The sequence below is a fragment of the Staurois parvus genome, unplaced genomic scaffold (genome assembly GCF_062004578.1).
Source record: "Staurois parvus isolate SC_StPar_1 unplaced genomic scaffold, SC_StPar_1.0 ptg002184l, whole genome shotgun sequence".
NCBI lineage: Eukaryota > Metazoa > Chordata > Amphibia > Anura > Ranidae > Staurois > Staurois parvus.
Genome location: NW_028319980.1, coordinates 40,141 through 63,326, shown reverse-complemented (window position 1 = coordinate 63,326; position 23,186 = coordinate 40,141). Strand labels below are relative to the sequence as shown.

Here is a 23,186-nt window from a genome sequence, read left to right as displayed (position 1 = left end):
CCAGGCGAGTTGCACTTGGTTTGTTTCTTGGCTGTGCAGGTAATCTAACCCCCCCCCCAATATTATCAAGGATCATGTGTTTGCAGGCCAATCGTCCATCTCCTCTAGGATCTTACCTGCACCAAGGCATCCTCCCCCAGCAGAGAGCAGGACAGAGTTGGGGTCGTCCCGAGAAATCCGGAGTCGGTCACTTCTTCTACAGTCTCACCGATAGAAAGTACCAGTGTGGCGTTAACGAAGGATACTATGATATATGCATCGTACTCATCTGTAAAGAGGAGCGCAGGAAAAGCCCAAATCAGACCAACCTCAGAAGAGTCATAGACTGGCCACATGCATTGCTGTATCAGTCACTGTACATTACACAACATATCAAGGTCAAAACAAAAAAACAAAAACAAAAAAAAAAAAAAAAAAAAAAAAAAAAAAAAAACTCTACCTTGACTGGCAAGGGGTTAATTTTTAATCAGTACTTTTAACCAGAAAAACTGATCAGTCTTCTATATATTTAAACCATTGCTGGTGTTGCCTGGACTGCCCCATAATGCAACACTCTGCCAGAAACAAACACAAGGATATACAGTTGTGTTCAAAATAATAGCAGTCAGACATCACTAACCGGATCAATCACTGTTTTTGGTAGAAATTATATTTCTACATGGCAAATCATTTACTAGCAGGTGTAGTAGAGTAATAGAAATCCAACAGATCCAACAGTCATGACATGCATGCTGCAGATTCTGTGTCATTGAATCACTCATTGAAAGGGGCATGTTCAAAATAATAGCAGTGTGGAGTTCTATTAGTGAGGTCATTCATTCTTTGAAAAACAGGTGGCAATTATTGCCCTTATTTAAGGAAGGAAGGCAGCAAATGTTGTACATGCTGGTTACAGTGGTTACTCTCTGAAATTCTGAGGAAAATGGGTCGTTCCAGACATTGTTCAGAAGAACAGCGTACCTTGATTAAAAAGTTGATTGGAGAGGGAAAACATATAAAGAAGTGCAGAAAATGATCGGTTGCTCAGCTAAAATGATCGCAAATGCTTTAAAATGGCAACCAAAACCTGAAAGACGTGGAAGAAAGTGAAAAACTACCATTCGAATGGATAGAAGAATAGCCAAAATGGCGCGGACTATGTGAAGCCAAGCTATCTGCAAGAAGCCCCCGCAAAGTCCCACTGTTGGAAAAAGACGTGTGCTGAAGAGGTTACAATCTGCCAAAGAGCACATTGACTGGCCTAAAGAGAAATGGCGCAACATTTTGTGGACTGATGAAAGTAAGATTGTTCTTTTTGGGTCTAGTGGCCGGAGACAGTTTGTCAGACGACCCCCAAACACTGAATTCAAGCCACAGTACACTGTGAAGACAGTGAAGCATGGTGGTGCAAGCATCATGATATGGGGATGTTTCTCATACTACGGTGTTGGGCCTATTTATCGCATACCAGGGATCATGGATCAGTTTGAATACATCAGAATACTTGAAGAGGTCATGCTGCCTTATGCTGAAGAGGAAATGCCCTTGAAATGGGTGTTCCAACAAGACAACGACCCCAAACTCACCAGTAAACGTGCAACATCTTGGTTCCAGACCAACAAGGTTGACGTTATGGAGTGGCCAGCCCAATCCCCGGATCTTAATCCAATAGAAAACTTGTGGGGTGACATCAAAAATGCCGTTTCTGAGGCAAAACCAAGAAATAGAGAAGAACTGTGGAATGTCGTCCAATCATCCTGGGCTGGAATACCTGATCACAGGGGCCAGAAGTTGGGTGACTCCATGCAACACAGATGTACAGCAGTTCTCAGAAACAGTGCGACTACAACCAAATATTCATGAAGTCATTCAAAGGAAAGCAAAATCTTCAAACATTTCTCAGTTTATATAGTGAATGTTTGAGTTTGTAAAGAATACAAACACTGCTATTTTTTTGAACCGTCTAATATTCACTTTTCTTTCATTTTTTTAGAGGAACAACACAAATTTGATATATTTTTCTTCATGTTTTGATTTGGAATAGAATGTGTCGTGTTCCCAATGCATTTGTGTGGATGGAAATAAAAGCTATTAGAAGGATTTTGAGCTTTATTCACTTTTTTCAACACACTGCTATTATTTTGAACACAACTGTATGTATATAAATGTGCTCTATGGAACCTGGCACAACCTCCTAAATATCGAGAAGGCGCCAAGTTTGTTCAGAAGGAAACCATAGTTCTATTATAGATCAATAATCAAGAGCACAAAATAAATCTATAAGTATCAATCATCAGAGAACACACTAAGTGTGGGCTGTACAGCATCATCTCTGATCAGATCAGCAATGGCTGAAAGGTCTCTGTACTCTCTCCACATACTACACAATACATTGAAATGTACAGCCAAAGTTATGAATGTGAAAATATGGAGCTATTTAGGAACTTGTCAGCAGACTGAAGCATCTGGAACGATCATTTTACAAGCCCAGCCTCTCTTCAGATCTTCAACAACTGCAACACTGGGCTTCCAAAAACATGGCAGGGCCTGGTAACACGCAACATGAGAAGAGATCTATACACACCTGTATGTGTGGAGGGGGTTATACCATCACCTCCTCCACCAGCACACACCTGTGGAAGAAACAGAAAGGCTTGGTATTGGGAGGGTGTTATCACCAAGTACCAGCCAGAGTTAGTATGTGCTGAAGAAGATGACGACAACAAATCACAAGAAGTTACAGCTTCCTGCTCCAGACATAGCACAGAGCCGAGGAAGTAACCAGCAACTGCACCCAACAGTCCTATGTGGTCAGCGAGTCCTGATCTGTGAGCTGGGGAGGGAAGCGTGCAATGTCAGTGCCCTTTGTATCCCCAGATATACACACGTCCACCCCTCTGTACCTTTGATACATACACATCAGCCCCTCTGTCCGCTCCCCATGCTTGCACATCTGCCTTTCTGTACCCCCCCCCCCCCATGCTTGCACATCTGCCCCTCTGTACCCCCCCCCCATGCTTGCACATCTGCCCCTCTGTACCCCCCCCCCCATGCTTGCACATCTGCCCCTCTGTACCCCCCCCCCCCCATGCTTGCACATCTGCCCCTCTGTACGCCTCCCATGCTTGCACATCTGCCCCTCTGTACGCCCCCCCATGCTTGCACATCTGCCCCTCTGTACCCCCCCCCCCCCATGCTTGCACATCTGCCCCTCTGTACCCCCCCCCATGCTTGCACATCTGCCCCTCTGTACCCCCCCCCCCATGCTTGCACATCTGCCCCTCTGTACGCCTCCCATGCTTGCACATCTGCCCCTCTGTACGCCCCCCATGCTTGCACATCTGCCCCTCTGTACCACCACCCCCCCCCCCCCATGCTTGCACATCTGCCCCTCTGTCCGCCCCCCCCATGCTTGCACATCTGCCCCTCTGTCCGCCCCCCATGCTTGCACATCTGCCCCTCTGTCCACCCCCCCCTGCTTGCACATCTGCCCCTCTGTACCCCCAACACACACATCAATAGGATGAAGATGCAGACCTGATCAGGCAGCATTACCGGCACCCTGTTCTCCCCTCTCTCCAATCACAAATCAGAGCTTGCTGGAAAAACTCCTTAAAACAAAACTGAACTGGGAGAAATATGAAGGATGCCATTGCGGACGTATTTCTAAGAATTCCAATCGTCTGGCTGCCTCCAGCTCCTTCACAAACAGGCCTGCAGAGCTCCTGATCCAATTACTGATTTTAGGTCAGTGCCTAAGTACTGAAATCTCTGGATTAGCATAGAGGCCAGGGAACCTGGCGTTTTTTTGAGGACTGTTATCAATGGCAGCCTTCATATTCTCCCAGTAAAAAAAAAATAAAAAATCTTTAAAGTGTCTAGCCAAAAGTTTTAATTTTGGATGGAGTGGGAATGATTAAAACCCAATTAGGTTTTTACTGCTACGCAAGGCTCTATTAAGAACTTTCCCCTCATTTCCTGTCCCGGTGACAAGGGTTATTACCAGATAGGAAGTGAGAAGAAATATTTTTATCTGTCTCTTTTCCCCCTCACTTACTCAATTGGTGACAACAATTATACCAGACAGGAAGAGAGGTAAAATATAAAACAGAGCTCCAAATAGCAGTAGGAACCCGACATGGCTTTTCATTCTTCCATAGTCAATCCCAAACTAATAAAGGTTTTGGATGGACAGCAATCTTAAGGACACACTGCAATATGCTGACCACTGACAGGCATCTTACAAAAATAAAAGACTATATACACACACAGACTAACCTTACACATCTGAATCGCACTTGCTATACAACACATTGATAAGGGACATGGGATTATTATTGTGGGGATTTTAGATCTGAAATGTGTTTTAATTATCACGGTTAGCATGGAGTGTTATTCATATAAAAAGGAGCAATTACCGAGCCCATCAAACGGCTGGTGTCGTACCTGATCACGTGTGCAGCACCATGACAACTGCAGAGGCAAAGCTGCCATCTTAGCCTCTGTTTGATCAACAGTTGTCATGATGCTGTGTGATGGATATGGTAAAATGCCTATTTGGTTTCCTGTTGAATATATACGTTTGTCTATACATATCTACTTTTATACTTCTAAATGTTTTGTATGAATATATATATGTGTTGCGTGTATATCTTTTGCCTGCTGGTCTTTGTAGTCCTCCTTAACTGAAAAATAGCTGCTCAGCAACCCCTCCCATCGAGTGAACTTGAGAACAAAGGAAATATTTCTTTCTAGAGATCAGACCTAGGAGGAGACCACGCATATATTCTGAAGGAAGATTGTTTTCGTGTGAAAATGACCAAAGACTTGTAGCTCAATAATGGTAATGCAGCGCTCTCATGACTCTTGCATAATTTTTCATATATAAGCTCACTTTCTCATTGTAATAAACTAGAAGTTTACACAGAATGAACGTGTGTAAGTTTCTTCCTGTGCGCGCACATTTCAGAGCTCGAAGATTAATTAGGACAGGAGCAGATAATCACCGGACACTTAGTCTGTACTAAATCAGCTGCACACGTGATCAGTTATGACACCAGCCATTTGTTGGGTTTGACAGTTTACTTGAGGCCTATTCACACCATACATGCAGAAAAACTGATGGAAACTGACAGATTTCACTTGCACACACATCAGTGCTCTTTAATGAGTTTTAAACAAGTTGCATATTCCTGCGCAGAAAAAAATCTGCACGCGATACTAGTGTTGTGGTGTGAAGAGGGCACATAAAGAACAATTGATTTTGTTGTGCCCGTGCAGGAAAACTGACATCACTGCGCCATGGTGTGAACGAGCCCTGAGAGCAATTCCAGCATAGCATGCCAGGAATGTAACTGGTTTTTAAAACAGTAAATTGATAGGTTTAGTCACGATTTAAAATGTAGCTGTTGTGGGAAGTGGTTGGCATTTAACTCTTTCAGTGCAGACAGAGGGCCCCACAAGGGTTAAAAGCTTGTTAAATCAGAATTTTAACCATAACAACTTGGTAAAAAAATAATGTTCATTAGCAAGGAACAGGCTTTCCACATTAATAATTATGCTACCAAAGTTAGTGTGTGCTGTAAATTGCATCCAGCATTGTCTTGCTGGAGAGACTGCCGTTCTGATGAAGCCCAGACGCCCCTGAACTGCAGTAAATCATAAAGCGCAACTAAACATATTGATTTAACGGTTTAAAACAAACAGTTACATTCTCGGAATGCTGGGATTGCTAACTGTCACATTTGTTTCTGTCCTCAACCAAACTGCCAAACCATCAAATGGCCGGTGTCATAACTGATCACATCTGCAGCACCATGGCAGTTGCAGATCAAATATAAGCAGCTTCCTTGGCTGTAAGGGCTCATTCACGCCATGGTGCAGACCCGTCAGTATTTCTGCACACATTCTGCAAGGGTACAACGAAATCAATTGTATTCTATGTGCCTTGTTCACACCACAGCACTAGTATCACGTGTAGTTTTTTCTGCGCAGGAACCTGCAACCTGTTTAAAACTCATTGAAGTGCGCCTGAAAAAAAAAAAAAAACAGATGACTCTGCAAAAAAATCTGTGTGTCAGTTTCCATCAGTTTTTCTTCACATATGGTGTGAATGAGGCCTAAAAGATAGGAGGATTTAATTCCATTTTAAAGCTGTCATCAGATCGGCTCTACAAGTTCGGCAGTGCCTAAAAGTAGAGAGCAACTGAGCATGTGCACAGCAGGGTGAGATAATGTATTACTGGATTTTAAACAGTATAAGCACCTTTTAACATTTTACATAGCTATACCTGCAAAAGGGGCTAGCCTGACGTGATCTAGCAGGACTTAATATTCTGACTAAGAGTTCCACTTTAAGTCCAGGGATATAGAAATAAGCTATAATACTTCATTCCTTGCTTTGGCAGGCTTTCTCCATCTATGCATCTGCTCCCCATTGGTGTTTTGGCTGGCAGTCACACTCCAAAGTCACCACATACAATGCAGAAACAGAAGTTCAACATCGCAGGGCAGGATAGAGGAACCGCTCACAACTCGGAACGCAAAGAAGAGATGAGCACCGACAGGTGAGATCAGGTAGTTACAGCTTATTCCTCTACCCCTAAATACTTTAATGCAGAGTTGACTGCTGTGCAGGAGGAGCAGCATTTTTTTTTGTTTTTACAAAATCCCAGACATCAGCGGGGAGCTGCTGGGGTACTGAATCTTTGGAATTGATTTCAGACATATCTGAAAAGCATCTGTCACCCAACACTGAAGGTGACAGCACGGAAGCTAAAAGTTATGTGCCTGGGTGAAAGGTATACTTAGATCTGATATGGAATTAGGACAAACCAAATTGAATAGAAACAATAAAGATCATAAATAGATTTGTTCGTGACTAGTTACTGGTTTACTGAAAATAGTAGGTCACGTGAAGACTAACGCCCCCCCCCCCTTCCCATATGACCCACTGAGCGTCACCCAACATACCTTCAATGTGTCGTCTAACGGTCCATACAGCGTTGGGATTACCGGGCAGCTCTGAGACGGCCATTTCAGACACCTAAAGAGAAAAGAGTTATTAGAGAGATGTATGATCCCTCCCCTACAGGACAATGGCACGCATCGGGGTGCAATCTCCTCTACAGGGACACATGGCATCAGTTACTCAATGCTCACCTCAAGCCCGTGCCTCAGGACCCTGAGAGAAGAACGAGGACCACGGCCACAGGCTACATACAGCTGAGGAGTGTCTTCATTGGCCAAGTCAGCAATCTACGAAGCAAAGACATAGTATATATAGCAGTCAGCAGATGCTCAATTGTGTCACTACTGCCCAATCAATGCCACCTCTACAGCCCACCTACCTGGCAGCTCATGATGGGGGAGAGACTGTCCTGCTCATCTACCAGCACCAGGTTCTTCAGTGGGCGGGGCTGGAAGAAAAAGGTGTCTCCCTCTTCTAAGGGCATTGCTGAGGAGAACTCCGGTTCCTCATCATCGTCACCCAGATGGGCAATCTGGTAGAGATAACTAAAAAGAAGATGTTCGATTAATACACAAAAGAAGATCAGTCTACATGCACATTATCTTATTTAATACAGCCATTCAAATGTGCAAATAGAAAACTTCAAATCGCCTCCGCCCTCCAGCTGTCTTTTTTTAAAGATGATGCATGGAAATTAGGATTGGGGCTACAAGATGTGACCATGTGACTGACCAAGTATGAGGATCAACATAACTTAATTTGTATCACAGTGGTGACCCATTCCTTTAAAGAAGCCCGAAAGATCTGGAGTAAAAAAGTGAAAGATTTGATCTGAGCGACTGGGCCAGTGACAAGCAGTAATGTAAAAGGTGGCAAAGTGTGAAGCTCTGCTGCTCATCACTGACCAAATTACAGATCTTCCTAAATGCCCCAGTAATGAAGAATAGAAGTCCCATTGTCACTTGGCAGGCTACTTGCTGGTTGGGGAGTACACAGAGGAAGGAGAACTCACCTCCCAGCTCCTGTATATAAAAGGACAACTCTGCTTTCCCCACTGACGTGCATGATGTTCCTGTCTTAGGAACTACACAGGAGCAAGAGATGGTGTTTCTGCTCTGTAGCTTACAGTGTGCAGCTCCCAGGACAGAATTCCCAGTGCCATCTGGCTGATGCTGACAGTAGGAGACCACATGAAGGAGAAGTGGGAACTAACCGGGATCTCCTGGATGCCACCATCACCTGACTTAGCTGATGCTGACAGCAGGAGACCTCATGAAGGAGAAGTGGGAACTAACTGGGATCTCCTGGATGCCACCATCACCTGACTTAGCTGATGTTGACAGCAGACCACATGAAGGAGAAGTGGGAACTAACCGGGATCTCCTGGATGCCACCATCACCTGACTTAGCTGATGTTGACAGCAGGAGACCACATGAAGGAGAAGTGGGAACTAACCGGGATCTCCTGGATGCCACCATCACCTGACTTAGCTGATGTTGACAGCAGGAGACCACATGAAGGAGAAGTGGGAACTAACCGGGATCTCCTGGATGCCACCATCGCCTGACTTAGCTGATGTTGACAGCAGGAGACCACATGAAGGAGAAGTGGGAACTAACCGGGATCTCCTGGATGCCACGACCGCCTGACTTAGCTGATGCTGACAGCAGGAGACCATATGAAGGAGAAGTGGGAACTAACCGGGATCTCCTGGATGCCACCATCACCTGACTTAGCTGATGTTTTTTTTTGTTTTTTTCTTAATGAGGAGGAGATCAGAGTATGAGAGACTTAGCTGATGTTGACAGCAGGAGTGCGCATGAAGGACAGCTGGAAACTGACAGGGTTGGAACACTCAGAAGTGTCAGCTCCTTACGGTGTATGCTTTGTCCAAAATTTAATAAAACATGTTAACATTTAATATGCCCCATTTCTACTTTGTCACATCCACTCGCGCCTTTCAGAAAGCGTACCAATCCACATTCATGCCCATTATGTACTATAATTTCCATTGCATGATGGAACTGTAGCCTGAAACAGTGGCAACACTATCAGGAATAGACGCAAGCACTTCATTGATCCCGCCTCACAAACATAATAGCATAGCGTCCTGCTCCTGAAGGTGGTGGCATCAAACCCATCCAAGAGAAGTTAAGCTGTATCCTTCAATGACCAATAGAAGAAAAATAATAAAATGCAACTTTTTCTGCAAAAATACATGCATTTATTTTTTCCTTTAAGCTGAACTTAGCCTTAAAAATGTAAAGGTTAGTGACACGTCTCAGAATTTTTTTTTTTTGGTGCTAAGAAATCACAATTTGTAGAAACTGCCTGTACTGTTTGAAAATACAACACACAGCAACATTTATATCATCTTGAAGCTTCACAGCCTATTCATAAAATGGTAAGGGGACAATCACTTACTGGTTCCCGAATTCTGAAGCTACAAAGAGAAAACCGGTCTTCAAGACACACATTGCTGCAGCCACTGGAACGGTATCAAAGTATTTCAGACGGATTTCTGTGACCTGAAAGAGCACCACAGACAATGAGCAAGATAAAAACAAAGCCCACTAGTACAAATACCAATCCTCCTGGCCACCAACTCCTTACCATGTCCTCATCAGTCTCCAGTGTGATCTTAAATATGTCCCCCTGCTCTGTCTGAGCCAGGAAGAAAAACATGGATTTGGTTTTATGTGTAGCCGAGCAAACAAAGATCATTCCCCGTTCTGGATCGTCCAGATCATTCTAATGAAAGAGAACAAGCAGTTAGTCTGGATTCACATTAAAGTCTATGAATGCAAAACACATTTTAAACATCTCTGCATAGCATGGACCTTGCTCTATGCTTTCTCTCTAAAGTAGTAATAAACCCTTGCTTTATAAGCTAGCTCTCTATTTGAAGTGTATCTATTATCAATAATGAAATGATTATTCTTTTCCTCCTTTGTAAATTTTTATTCACCCATCTAAAGTGTGCCGCCTTCTGCTTCTCCTGCATTCTCTGGCATTGAGCGGGGTGCCGTTTCCTGTGGGTCTACTCCTATTGTCTTGTATGTGCAAATTACCATGTTATTTGCTTGCATTGTAATATGTTATCTTTGTAATGAGGCTGAAACTCTTGGATTTCTTGTCTAATTGATGGCGCTGGAAGGTTTTATTATGTTGTTCAGTTTATTAATGATTGAGCCTGATATTATTCTGTATTTGCTTTGTTATTTTGAGATTTGTATGACTTCAAATGCCATTTCTGCTTTAAAAAAAAAAAAAAGTAAGCTTGCCCCCTTCATTTCTTTGTGCAGTACTTCCTGTTTATATCCAGTCAGGGATCAGGCTGAACATCTCTCCTTGACAGGACTACATGTCCCATGAGCACTTAGGCTCGAACTCAGTAATCCCCATGTTTCGGTGCTCCAACTGTTCAAGTTAGATAATTGAATTGGTGGGCAGATATCACACCCTTATCTACAGCAGCCTCACTATTCCGCCTGTGCATATCTGAGCACAGAGCAGCTTGATGTTTATTTGTAGTCTCAGGTGAAGAAGGCCTACATGGTGCAGTGGCTATGATAGGACTCCTCAGAGGCCCTTGCTGGTGAATAAGCTACCACAAAAAGGAGTTAACTTATGGAATTAATGAGATTATTCCTAAAATAAACAGATGACAACGTCAGCAAAATTAATGAACACAATATTGTTAAGTGACGGTGGCTGTGCAATAATTTATTTGTTTGCCTGGATTTAATAATTGAATCATGCAGCAACAGAAAAACAACTGCTGATCTACCAGAAATCCAGCGAGCTCCTAACTTCCTGAAATGAGCAACAATTCCTCTGCTGTACTGAAATCCCAAGCAGCGTTGTCAGCCCAGCTGGACTACAGAACATGTCACCCTTTTTATCATAGTGGAAGGTTTCCATAGTCACGCAGGGAATACCTGGGCAGGGCTGACTACTTGGGAATTCACTGCAGCAGAGGTAGGGTTGTCCACTCACTATAGGTAGTTAGGAGCTCACTGGATTTCTTGCAGATCAGAAGGCATTTTTTTCCCCACACTTGCACATTTCTCAGTGTTCTGTGCCCTTAAACATTGCATGTACTGCAGAGATGTACTGTATTTGACATACACTAAATTCTGGGTAGGAGCATGTTGCTAGACGTGTCCAGGCTACAGCTGATCAGAATCTTTACATCCTCTTCATGAGTGTCAGAGAAGAGACATGAAAACTCATCACAAAAGCTGCACCACTGGATTCAGGTTAAAAACGCAACGCAGAGGGAAACTCACCCGCCTTCTTGGGATGGGACAACGAATATCTGGCTGGTCTCCAAAGTTCTTGTAGGTAATGTAGTTTTCGGAGCAGATGAGCACCCCACTGGGACCATCTGAGCCTCCAGGAACTGTACAAGAAAATTGTATAAGAACAATGGAACTGGACTTGTGATGTCAGACAATGCAGAGAGAGCCGATTGTCTACTGACCTGTGATCAGGAAGTTGCCATGCTCCTCCAAAGGCTCGCTGTATTTGCGCACTACGTGGTTCAGACCCAGATCCAGCTCATAGAAGGTCAGTGTCTGCTGGGTGTTAGCGGCTGCCTCTCCAGTTGGGTCATTATCAGCTTCCTATAAACAAAAAAAAACAGACTGCATCAAGGCCATAAGAATACAAATGATCACAGTAAAAGGAAGCATTACCCTGCTGTACATGGTTCTTTAGAACACGAAACGGTCAAAATGCATCCAAAGGCCTGACACTGCTGTATGCAGCTCATCAGAACACAAACTGTCCTAATGCAGTCAAGGTTTCACCCTGCTGTCCACTTAAACTGCCATATACTGCAGCCAAGGCTTCACACTGCTGTACACAGCTCACAAACTGTCATACTGCAGCCAAGGCTGCACACTGCTGTACAGAGCCCACAAACTGTCATACTGCAGCCAAGGCTGCACACTGCTGTACACAGCTCACAAGATCACAAACTGTCACACTGCAGCCAAGGCTTCACACTGCTGTACAGAGCTCACAAACTGTCATACTGCAGCAAGGCTTCACACTGCTGTACATGGCTGACAAGATCACAAACTGTCATACTGCAGCCAAGGCTTCACACTGCTGTACACAGCTCACAAACTGTCATACTGCAGCAAGGCTTCACACTGCTGTACATGGCTGACAAGATCACAAACTGTCATACTGCAGCAAGGCTTCACACTGCTGTACACAGCTCACAAGATCACAAACTGTCATACTGCAGCCAAGGCTTCACACTGCTGTACACAGCTCACAAGATCACAAACTGTCATACTGCAGCCAAGGCTTCACACTGCTGTACAGAGCTCACAAACTGTCATACTGCAGCAAGGCTTCACACTGCTGTACATGGCTGACAAGATCACAAACTGTCATACTGAAGGAAGGCTTCACCGTATTGTTCACGGCTCATCAGAGTAACATTGTCTCCAGCAGAAGAGTCAGAGAAGAGACATGAGAACTCATCATGCTGAGCACCAACATTCAGTCGTATTATATCTACCAGGGGGTCAATCTTACCTCATAGTCCATTTCCAGACAGGCAAACATGGGGTTCTCAAAGCCCACGTCTACTCCCACCACATGATACACAAGAGTGTTGGCCTTATGAGCCTCCAGCGGGGAGGAGATGGTTAGACGGGCAGCTGCGTCTCTGTTCAGGATGTACACCAGTTTTTGCTTCTCGATGGCACCTGTGAGCAACCAGAACACACATTCAACACCGCGGATACAGACCAAGTACTGCGAGCACGGTTTTATATCAACGCTGATTTCATCAGAAGACCACAGAAAGTGGCTGTAGGGTGTTCCTCCCCCTTTTCATTTTTTTTTTCCTGAAAAGGGTAAACTAACCCTTTAAAGTGTGTCTAAAGCAAAAACTTTTATTTTAGTTTTGGATAGTTATAAGTTACGTCCCTTGTAAGGTTTTTATTGCTGCCCGTGTCCCTGATTTATACCGATGACCAACGTCGCCGAAATTTAAAGTGAGGGAGAAGCCAAAATTTTAAGCTGCCATCAGAAAAGGAATAGAGGGAAAATATTCCAATAGGGAAACTTGCTCCAATAACTGTAACTTTGGAAATATTTCAGCTCATTTCCTGTTGAATCTGCAGAACAGGAAGTGAAGGGAAATCTGATTGGGGGCATGTGGTTAGGTTTCTCCCTCTTGACAGGATTTTCACCATTCTTAAAGTGGAACTGCACTGCATTTGAGCACCAAAAACACGATTTAATTTTTAATATTCAAAAGGAAACTACCATCCAGCCATGTTTCCATGCTCCGTTTTGCTGAGAAATCATTTTGAAAAGCACCCCCCCGACATTTTTGGGTGCGGCCAACTTGAGTAAGGGCAGATAATTTACATATCGTTTACTTCCTGGAATCCATCTGCCCTTAGCTCAGGCGTAGGCTGAACTGAGAACCCTCCCCCCACTGAAGACTGCTGGGATGTATGACATCATTTGCCTAGGCAAGGAAACCAGGAAGTAACTGAAGAAATTAAAATTGAAAAAAAAAAAAAAAAAAAAAAAAAAAAGAAAAAAAAAAAACACACAACTTAAAAACAAGTAAAATATGATATACTTTCCCATTTATATACTAATGCCATATCATAAAGGAATAAAAATAGCTCAGGTTGATTGAGAGAGTGAAGTTCTGCTTTAACCACCTCCCGACTGGCCGTTGCATATAAACGGCCGGACGGTGGCAGTGCAGGGTCGGGTGGCCGTTTATAAACGGCCTCCCCGCACCCTGCTTGTGCGCGCTCCCTGGGAGCGCGCAGCACCACGATCCGGTGCCCGCTGTGTCCTCCGGACACAGTGAAACACTGATCGTCGGACGGGACCTCTGTACGAGGTCCCGATCATGTGGTCACTGATTGGCCAATCAGTGATCACATGCAAAGTAGTAAGCAAGATGTCACTTCTGACATCATTGCTTACTACGTGTGAAATCTGTGAATGATCACAGAGGTCACATGGTACAAGGCTATTCACAACAGCCTTGTACCATGTGACAAGCTGTGACCAATCACAGCTCACTCAGTACTTCTCAATGACTGCAAGAATGCAGACAGAGAGAAAGAGAAATGATTGCTTTTACATCCTATATGGGTGTAAAAGCAATCTGTGTATATAAAAAAAAAAAAAAAAAAATATCTTCATCACCCCCTCACCATGGTGACACTGTACTGCTAGGGTGACAGTATGTAAAAAATTAAAATAAAAAATAATATAAAAAAATATAAAAATGTAAAAAAAAAAAAAAAAGGTTTAAAAATTATAATTTTTGGTTATAAACTAATTAGGATTTTTTTTTTTTTACTAAAAAGATAACGGAATAAATTTTGGCAAAGATTTATGATGAAATATTATTTATTTGCAAATTTTTATAAAAAAAAAACAAAAAACTTTTTTTCAAAATTTTTGGACTTTTTCATTTACATAGCAAAAAAATAAAAATCCCAGCGGTGAATAAATACCACCAAAATAAAGCTTTATCTGTCTCAAAAAAATGGTAAAAAATTCATTTGGGTACAGTGTTGCATGACCGCGCAATTGTCATTCAAAGTGTGATAGAGTTGAAAGCTGAAAATTGCCCTGGACAGGAAGGGTGTAAAAGTGTCCGGACTGGAAGTGGTTAAGCTTTAGTTATACATTGACTGCCTGCTGACCAGTGTAATTTTTTTAAATTTTTCACACACATTAAAACCAGGTTTATATGTTGCTTAAAAGTGAAATATTACCCATAACAACGTGATAAAAAAATGTTCTTCACCAAGGAACACTCCATACAATTATGCTACCAAAATTAGTGTGTGCTGCGAATTGCCTCCAGTATTGTTCCCATTTCTTCCTGCTGGAAGCTGCCATTTTTCTGAAGCCCAGAACCCTTAAACAGTAGTAAATTATAAACCAAAACTAAACCCATTGATTTACCAGTTTCAAAAAACAGTTAAATTCCTGAAAAGCAGGGAATGCTAACTGTCACATTTGCTCATCTCCTCAACCAAACACTGTCAAACCATCAAATGGCCGGAGTCATAACAGAGCATATGTGCAGCCCCATGGCAGTTGCAGATCAATCAGAAGCAGCTTCCTTAGTTGTAAAGGACAGGAGGGTTTAAGTCCGCTTCAAGATTGTCAGCAGGCCTGGATTGGCACCACTCCACCCGATTTCAAATAGGCTACTGTCCCTTGGGGGTTTATTTACTAAAGCTGGAGAGTCCAAAATCAGACTCCCTTCTGCATCGAAACCAATCAGCTTCTAACCTCAGCTTGTTCAATGAAGCTTTGGCAATGAAACCTGGAAGCTGATTGGTTTCTATGTAGAAGTGAGTCTGATTTTGGACTCTCCAGCTTTAGTAAATAAACCCCCAAGGGACAGTAGCCTATTTACTAAAGCTGGAGAGTCCAAAATCAGACTCCCTTCTACATAGAAACCAATCAGCTTCCAGGTTTCATTGCCAAAGCTTCATTGAACAAGCTGAGGTTAGAAGCTGATTGGTTTCTATGCAGAAGGGAGTCTGATTTTGGACTCTCCAGCTTTAGTAAATAAACCCCTTGGGAGTCTGGAGGCACAAAAAGCACTTAAAGTCTAGATATTACTTTTTTTGAAGCAATCTCATTCTAACACAAGTCATATATAAGATCAGTACTATGGTCCATTTGTGCAAGTTTGGTTAGGTCAGGGGTAGGCAACCTGCGTCTCTCTAGCTGTTGTGGAACTACATTTCCCATGAGGCATTGCAAAGATTACAAAACTGACAGTTACAGCTATGACTTGCAGAGGCATGATGGAACTTGTAGTCCTGCGGCTCTCAGGTTGCCTACCCCTGGGTTAGGTTATTAGATATCTACAGATTCATGTTCATACAGAGTACCTTCCCTGTACGGAACATATACATGTATCAATAGATACAATTGTTAACGTTGTGTTCTCTACCTTGGTACCCAAACAAGCTAATGTCTGTTGATTATGGGTGTTCGTATGCATACAGAAACTGCCAATAGCTTTGTTTGGATTACTTGACCTGTCACTACATATCTGACTACCTTCTCAGTTTGTTGTCTGTAAAGTGTTTACATTTTTTTCTTTAAATTAAAAGACTGGCGACAAGCTGCTTATATACATACATTGGTCAGCAAGTGGTTAACGTGGACAGGTTGCTTTGTTCAGGTTTACGCTAAACATTCCTACAGCTTGAGGAAATAGGAGAGATTTAACCCCTTCAAGTCCAGACACTTTCACCCCCTTCCTGTCAAGGACAATTTCAGCTTTCAGAGCTATCACACTTTGAATGACAATTGCACAGTCATGCAACACTGTACCCATATGAATTTTTTAGCATTTGAGACAGATAAAACTTTATTTTGGTGGTATTTAGTCACCACTGGGATTTTTATTTTTTTGCTATATAAATGAAACAGTCCAAACATTTTGAAAAAAGTGTTGTTCTTATAAAATTTTGCAAATAAATAATCTTTCTTTATAAATCTTGGCCAAAATGTATTCAGCTATCTTTTTAGTAGAAAAAAAAAAAAAAAAAAAAAAATAACCCACATTAGTTGATAACCAAAAATTATAATTTCTCAAATCTTTTTTTACTTATTTTATATCATTATTTATGTTTTTTTTTTTAACATATTGTCACCCTAGCTGTACAGTGTCACCATAGTGACACTGTACTACTTGTGGGGGGGGGGGGGGATGAATATATATAAAGTATTGTTCTTATAGAATTTTGATTTTGCAAATAAATATTCTCTCTTCATAAATCTTGGCCAAAATGTATTCATCTATCTTTTTAGTAAAATAAAAAAAAAAAATAAAAAATATATACCTCAAATTAGTTTATAACCAAAAATTATAATTTTTCAAAAATGTTTTCATATTTATATTATTTATGTTTTCCACATACTGTCACCCTAGCAGTACAGTGTCACCATAAAGATTTTTTTATTTTTTTTTACACCGATTGCTTTTACACCCATAAAGGCTGCGTAAAAGCAATAATTTCTCCTTTTCTCTGACTGCATTCCTGCAGCCATTGAGAAATACTGTGAGCTGTGATTGGTCACAGCTTGTCACATGGTACAAGGCTGTTGTGAATAGCCTTGTACCATGTGACCTCTGTGCTCATTCACAGATTTCACTAGTAGTAAGCAATGATGTCAGAAGTGACATCTTGCTTACTACTATTCATGTGATCGCATGATCGGCCAATCAGTGATCACATGATCGGGACCTCACACCGAGGTCCCGTACAGCGTTCGGTGTTTCGCTGTGTCCCAGGGAGCACGCACAGGCAGGGAGCCGGGGAGGACGTTTATACATGGCCACCCGCCCTTACACTGCTCCCATCCAGCAGTTTATATACATGGGCCAGACGGGAAGTGGTTAAGAGGACTTCCAGTACTTTGGTCTGTAGGACACATCATGCACCTCTTACAATGCTGTATTACACCAGCCCCATTCCTGTATTGCCGGGAAGTCACAACACAGGAGATGAAGACGTGTACAACTGGCCTTCTCAATCCCAATATATGCCAGCACCTCACACACTCACTGATCATGACGGCTCGGCCCTTGGGGTCCACAGCCAGAAACTGCCCGGGGACGATCCTCCGACAACCGCTCTTCCCAAAGGTTTCCTGGTGGATCTTCTCAAACATGTTCTTGGAGGGGTGATACTCCAGAATGATGATACGGCCCGAGTCACTGCCCACCACAATATAATCCTTCGTGCCTCCAGTCAGGCGGAAGGCCATGAGGGAGCGGATGACCCCAAACACTTCCACCGTCAGCAAGGTGTGGACTTTTCCTGTGTTGGCATCGGGTCTGAGTAACTCCAGGATCTTCCCCCGGGAAACAACAATCTCTTGTAATTTGGTTCCTATTCAGGAAAGGAAATAAAGGAAAAGTTCAGAGTGGAAGCCAAGGGAGAGGGGCAAAAAGGTTCAACTTTAAAGTGGACCTGTCAGTACCGGCACAAGTCTGCATGAATACAGTCCTGCCATGTCACACTATACAACAGTATCAGTCCTGAGCTGAAGAGATTCTGCATCCTGGAATGCAGAGATTTATTTCCAGACTCCTCTATTAGTAGTCCAGAATAAACACATCACCGATAATGGAGAGGAGTACTGAGGGGGAGGGTCTAAATATCAGAGGTGAGCAGCCCCATATCAGGTACCTGAGAAGTTTCCATGGATGGCGAAGCTGATGCCGGTGGCCCTCTGCAGTGTTATATTGTACAGGAACATGATGGCGGAGAGCGGATATCAGCAGCTGGTGGAATCAGATGAGGAGCACGATACCTGAAACAGATCAATCAGATTATTCCCGTACAATCCAGTATATGGTGGAGGCAGAGCTCTCCTCAGAGGTAGGATGTCTCCAGTGACAGTCAGAGAAGAGACATGAAGACTCATCATTGAGAGCAGCAACAGTAGTCAGAGTGTGGACACCAGAGAAACCCCGGGACTGCCCACTGTGACAGAGGTAATCTAACACCCCCCCCCCCCCCCCAAACATGGTAGAGTACACCATACCACACAGAGCAACCCCCACCAATCAGACATGGTGAGCACCCCAAACAATATATAACCCAGACCTCCCACCAATCACCACTCTATCAGCCCATCCCCCATAGTTATTCCCTTTTGTATCACATGACCTTCCCTTTTAGATTGTAAGCTCCATGAGCAGGGCCCCCTGGTTCCTCCTGCATTGAATTTTTTTGAAACTGTACTGTCTGCCCTCGTGTTGTAAAGTGCTGTGTAAACTGTTGGCGCTGCAGAAATCCTCTGTAATAATCAGACATGGGCGGGAACCCCTACCATACAATCCAGACATGGGCGAGAACCCCTACCATACAATCCAGACATGGGCGAGAACCCCTACCATACAATCCAGACATGGGCGAGAACCCCTACCATACAATCCAGACATGGGCGAGAACCCCTACCATACAATCCAGACATGGGCGAGAACCCCTACCATACAATCCAGACATGGGCGAGAACCCCTACCATACAATCCAGACATGGAAGAGTATCCCAAAACATCCCACCAATCAGTACCACATACAGTCCAGACCTCCCCCCCAGACAGAATACCCACAACGCACAGGGGACCCCCCAGAAACCTTGATCACCACCAGACACAGGGGACCCCAGAGATCCTAAAGATGATTCCTAGACACAGAGAGCACCCCGGGGCCCCTAGAGATCACTGTCAGGCACATGGGACCCCTAGGTATCCTGAAGATGATTCCCAGCCACAGGGGATGCCCAGAGATCCTCACTAGGCACAGGGAACCCCCAGAGACCTCGGAAATTTCCGCCAGGCACAGGGGACCCCCCCAGAGACCTCGGAGAACCCCGCCAGGCACAGGGGAACCCCAAAGATTTCCTGCCAGGCACAGGGGACCTCCAGAGACTTTGAAGACCACCCAAGTACAGGGGACCCCCAAAGGCCACAGAGATTTTCCACCAGGTACAGAAGGGACCCACAGAGATCCCCACTAGGCACAAAGGACCCCCAGAGACATTAAAGATTACCAACATGCACAGGGGACCTCCAGAGACCTCAGGGATTCCCCCCTAGGCACAGGGGACCCCCAGAGATCCCCACTAGGCACAAGGGACCCCCAGATATATCACAGATCACCCAACAGGCACAGAGGACCTCCAGAGACCTCAGAAATCCCCGCCAGGCACAGGGGGCCCCCCAGAGACCCCAGTCGAGCACAATGGATCCCAAAAGGCCCCAGAGATCCCAGTCAAGCACAGGTGACCCACACAGATCCCCACTAGGTACAAGGGACCCCCAGACACATTGGAAATCCCCCCCAGAGACCTTCCCCCGGCACAGGGGACAACCCCCCCCAGAGACCTCCCCCCGGCACAGGGGACAACCCCCCCCCCAGAGACCTCCCCCCGGCACAGGGGACAACCCCCCCCCCCAGAGACCTCGAAGATCACCAACAGGCACAGGGGACCCCCCCCGAGACCTCGAAGATCACCAACAGGCACAGGGACCCCCCCCCCCCAGAGACCTCGAAGATCACCAACAGGCCCAGGCAGGGGACCCCCCCAGAGACCTCGAAGATGACCAACAGGCCCAGGCAGGGGACCCCCGCAGAGACCTCGAAGATGACCAACAGGCACAGGCAGGGGACCCCCCCCAGAGACCTCGAAGATGACCAACAGGCACGGGGGACCCCCCCCAGAGACCTCGAAGATGACCAACAGGCACGGGGGACCCCCCCCAGAGACCTCGAAGATGACCAACAGGCACGGGGGACCCCCCCCAGAGACCTCGAAGGTCACCAACAGGCACGGGGGACCCCCCCCAGAGACCTCGAAGGTCACCAACAGGCACGGGGGACCCCCCCCAGAGACCTCGAAGGTCACCAACAGGCACAGGGACCCCCCCCCCCCCAGAGACCTCGAAGATCACCAACAGGCCCAGGCAGGGGACCCCCCCAGAGACCTCGAAGATGACCAACAGGCCCAGGCAGGGGACCCCCGCAGAGACCTGGAAGATGACCAACAGGCACAGGCAGGGGACCCCCCCCAGAGACCTCGAAGATCACCAACAGGCACGGGGGACCCCCCCCAGAGACCTCGAAGGTCACCAACAGGCACGGGGGACCCCCCCCAGAGACCTCGAAGGTCACCAACAGGCACGGGGGACCCCCCCAGAGACCTCGAAGGTCACCAACAGGCACGGGGGACCCCCCCAGAGACCTCGAAGGTCACCAACAGGCACGGGGGACCCCCCCAGAGACCTCGAAGGTCACCAACAGGCACGGGGGACCCCCCCAGAGACCTCGAAGGTCACCAACAGGCACGGGGGACCCCCCCAGAGACCTCGAAGGTCACCAACAGGCACGGGGGACCCCCCCAGAGACCTCGAAGGTCACCAACAGGCACGGGGGACCCCCCCCCAGAGACCTCGAAGGTCACCTACAGGCACGGGGGACCCCCCCCCCCCCAGAGACCTCGAAGGTCACCAACAGGCACGGGGGACCCCCCCAGAGACCTCGAAGGTCACCAACAGGCACGGGGGACCCCCCTAGAGACCTCGAAGGTCACCAACAGGCACGGGGGACCCCCCCCAGAGACCTCGAAGGTCACCTACAGGCACGGGGGACCCCCCCCCCAGAGACCTCGAAGGTCACCAACAGGCACGGGGAACCCCCCCCCAGAGGCCTCGAAGGTCACCAACAGGCACGGGGACCCCCCCCCCCCAGAGACCTCAGGGATCCCCAACAGGCACAGGGGACCCCCAGAGACCTCAGGGATCCCCAACAGGCACAGGGGACCCCCAGAGACCTCAGGGATCCCCAACAGGCACAGGGGAACCCCAGAGACCTCAGGGATCCCCAACAGGCACAGGGGAACCCCAGAGACCTCAGGGATCCCCAACAGGCACAGGGGAACCCCAGAGACCTCAGGGATCCCCAACAGGCACAGGGGAACCCCAGAGATCCCCACCTAGCACAGGGGACCGCCACAGGCCCTAGAGATCCCAACCAAGCACAGGGGACCCCTTAAGGTCCCATAGATTTCCCACCAGGCACAGGGGACCCCTAGAAACATCGAAGATCTCCACCAGGTACAGGGGACCTCCAGAGAACCCCCACCAGGAACAGGGGACCCCCAGACACCTCAAAGATCACCAAGTGAAACAGGGGACCCCCAAAGGCCCTAGAGATCCCCCACCTGGCACAGGGGGCCTCCAGAGACCTCAGCCAGCCACAGGGGACCCCCATAGAGCCCCTGGCAGATTCCCCAGGTACAGTCACATGACACCTTGCAATATAATGGAAAGCCCCCCCAATACTATGGTCTGCCTCCTCCTCCTCCCCAATGAGGATGCTCAGCCCCCCTCTTATCCCCAGAGTGGCCCCGGCCTCCTGCTGATGAGGCCTCCATAGTGGGAGAGGAGTGTGGCCGCACAGAAGGCCTGAACAGGGAACACAAACACCGAACCATACCCTCTCCCCCCTCACCTGACCCCGGTACACACACGGCGGGGCACCTGTGGCGGATGGCGGGGATTCACACCGGATCCCTCGCCGGATCACACAGCCGCCATTTCGCGCCTCTTCCGCCACAAAGCAATGCGTGGCCCTCAGAGAGCTGCCCTCCTTCCGCCTGTCCACATACACCCCGCTACGGACTGGCACCCAGAATTATACCACCTCCCAGCCTCAAGTCCGTTCCTCACCCCGATACACTCCGGGCACCGACAACCGCTCCTCTCACCTCCCAGCACTGGCACTGAAAGGACAGCCCCAACACACCGATGGACCCCGGAAGTCAGGAGAATACGTAGCATGAGGGTCCTCTAGAGACGGAAGTGACGAGATGAAGGGTCCTGGGGCCGGAAGTGATGCGGCCTGTCAACATGGCCAGCTCAGCCAGTTACCAGGGAGACCGGACCCCCTCACTGACCATGGAGCAGATCCGATCTCTAACCGACCTGCAGGAGCTGGAGGAGGCCTACGAGAGGCTGTGTGCTGAGGAGGTGCCGACAGACGTCCTGAGGGGGGAGGGGAGGTACTAGGAGGGCCTGTCATGTTTCAGTCCCTAGGGAGTACTGAGGGGACCTGACATGTTTCAGTCCCTGGGGGAGGGGGTACTGGGAGGACCTTGCATGTTTCAGTCCCTGGTGGAGGGGGTACTGGGAGGGCCTGTCATGTTTCAGTCTCTGGGGGAGGGGGTACTAGGAGGACCTGGCATGTTTCAGTCTCTGGGGGAGGGGGTACCGGGAGGGCCTGTCATGTTTCAGTCCCTGGGGGAGGGGGTCCCGGGAGGGCCTGTCATGTTTCAGTCCCTGGGGGAGGGGGTCCCGGGAGGGCCTGTCATGTTTCAGTCCCTGGGGGAGGGGGTACCGGGAGGGCCTGTCATGTTTCAGTCTCTGGGGGAGGGGGTACTAGGAGGACCCGGCATGTTTCAGTCTCTGTTGAAAAGGTACTAGGAGGACCTGGCATTTTTCAGTCCCTGGGGGAGGGGGTACCGGGAGGGCCTGTCATGTTTCAGTCTCTGGGGGAGGGGGTACTAGGAGGACCTGGCATGTTTCAGTCTCTGGGGGAGGGGGTACCGGGAGGACCTGGCATGTTTCAGTCCCTGGGGGAGGGGGTAGCGGGAGGGCCTGGCATGTTTCAGCCCCTGGGGGAGGGGGTA

The 23,186-nt window shown here is 46.8% G+C and overlaps 2 protein-coding genes across 2 annotated transcripts in view; one reads left to right on the top strand and one right to left on the bottom strand.

Annotated features, from left to right (window-relative positions):
• Window positions 1–116: 116 nt before the first annotated feature.
• On the bottom strand, window positions 117–22,281 carry LOC149431664 (splicing factor 3B subunit 3-like; the record flags this gene model as incomplete). Its single annotated transcript, XM_089665421.1, has 12 exons — window positions 22,228–22,281; window positions 18,182–18,305; window positions 17,555–17,881; window positions 12,507–12,679; window positions 11,437–11,578; window positions 11,243–11,355; window positions 9,564–9,701; window positions 9,375–9,478; window positions 7,329–7,494; window positions 7,141–7,236; window positions 6,952–7,024; window positions 117–268 (listed from the first exon to the last, which is right to left on the bottom strand). Coding segments are annotated over exons 2-12 (1,554 nt in total), but the record flags the coding sequence as incomplete, so codon positions are not given.
• Window positions 22,282–22,353: 72 nt separating this feature from the next.
• The window catches only part of LOC149431662 (conserved oligomeric Golgi complex subunit 4-like), a 19,582-nt gene continuing 18,749 nt past the window's right edge, over window positions 22,354–23,186 (top strand). The window contains exon 1 of the mRNA XM_089665420.1: window positions 22,354–22,527. Coding sequence (XP_089521546.1) covers window positions 22,393–22,527 — 135 coding nt within the window. The 5' untranslated portion in view covers window positions 22,354–22,392. The remainder of the gene's footprint in view (window positions 22,528–23,186) is intronic.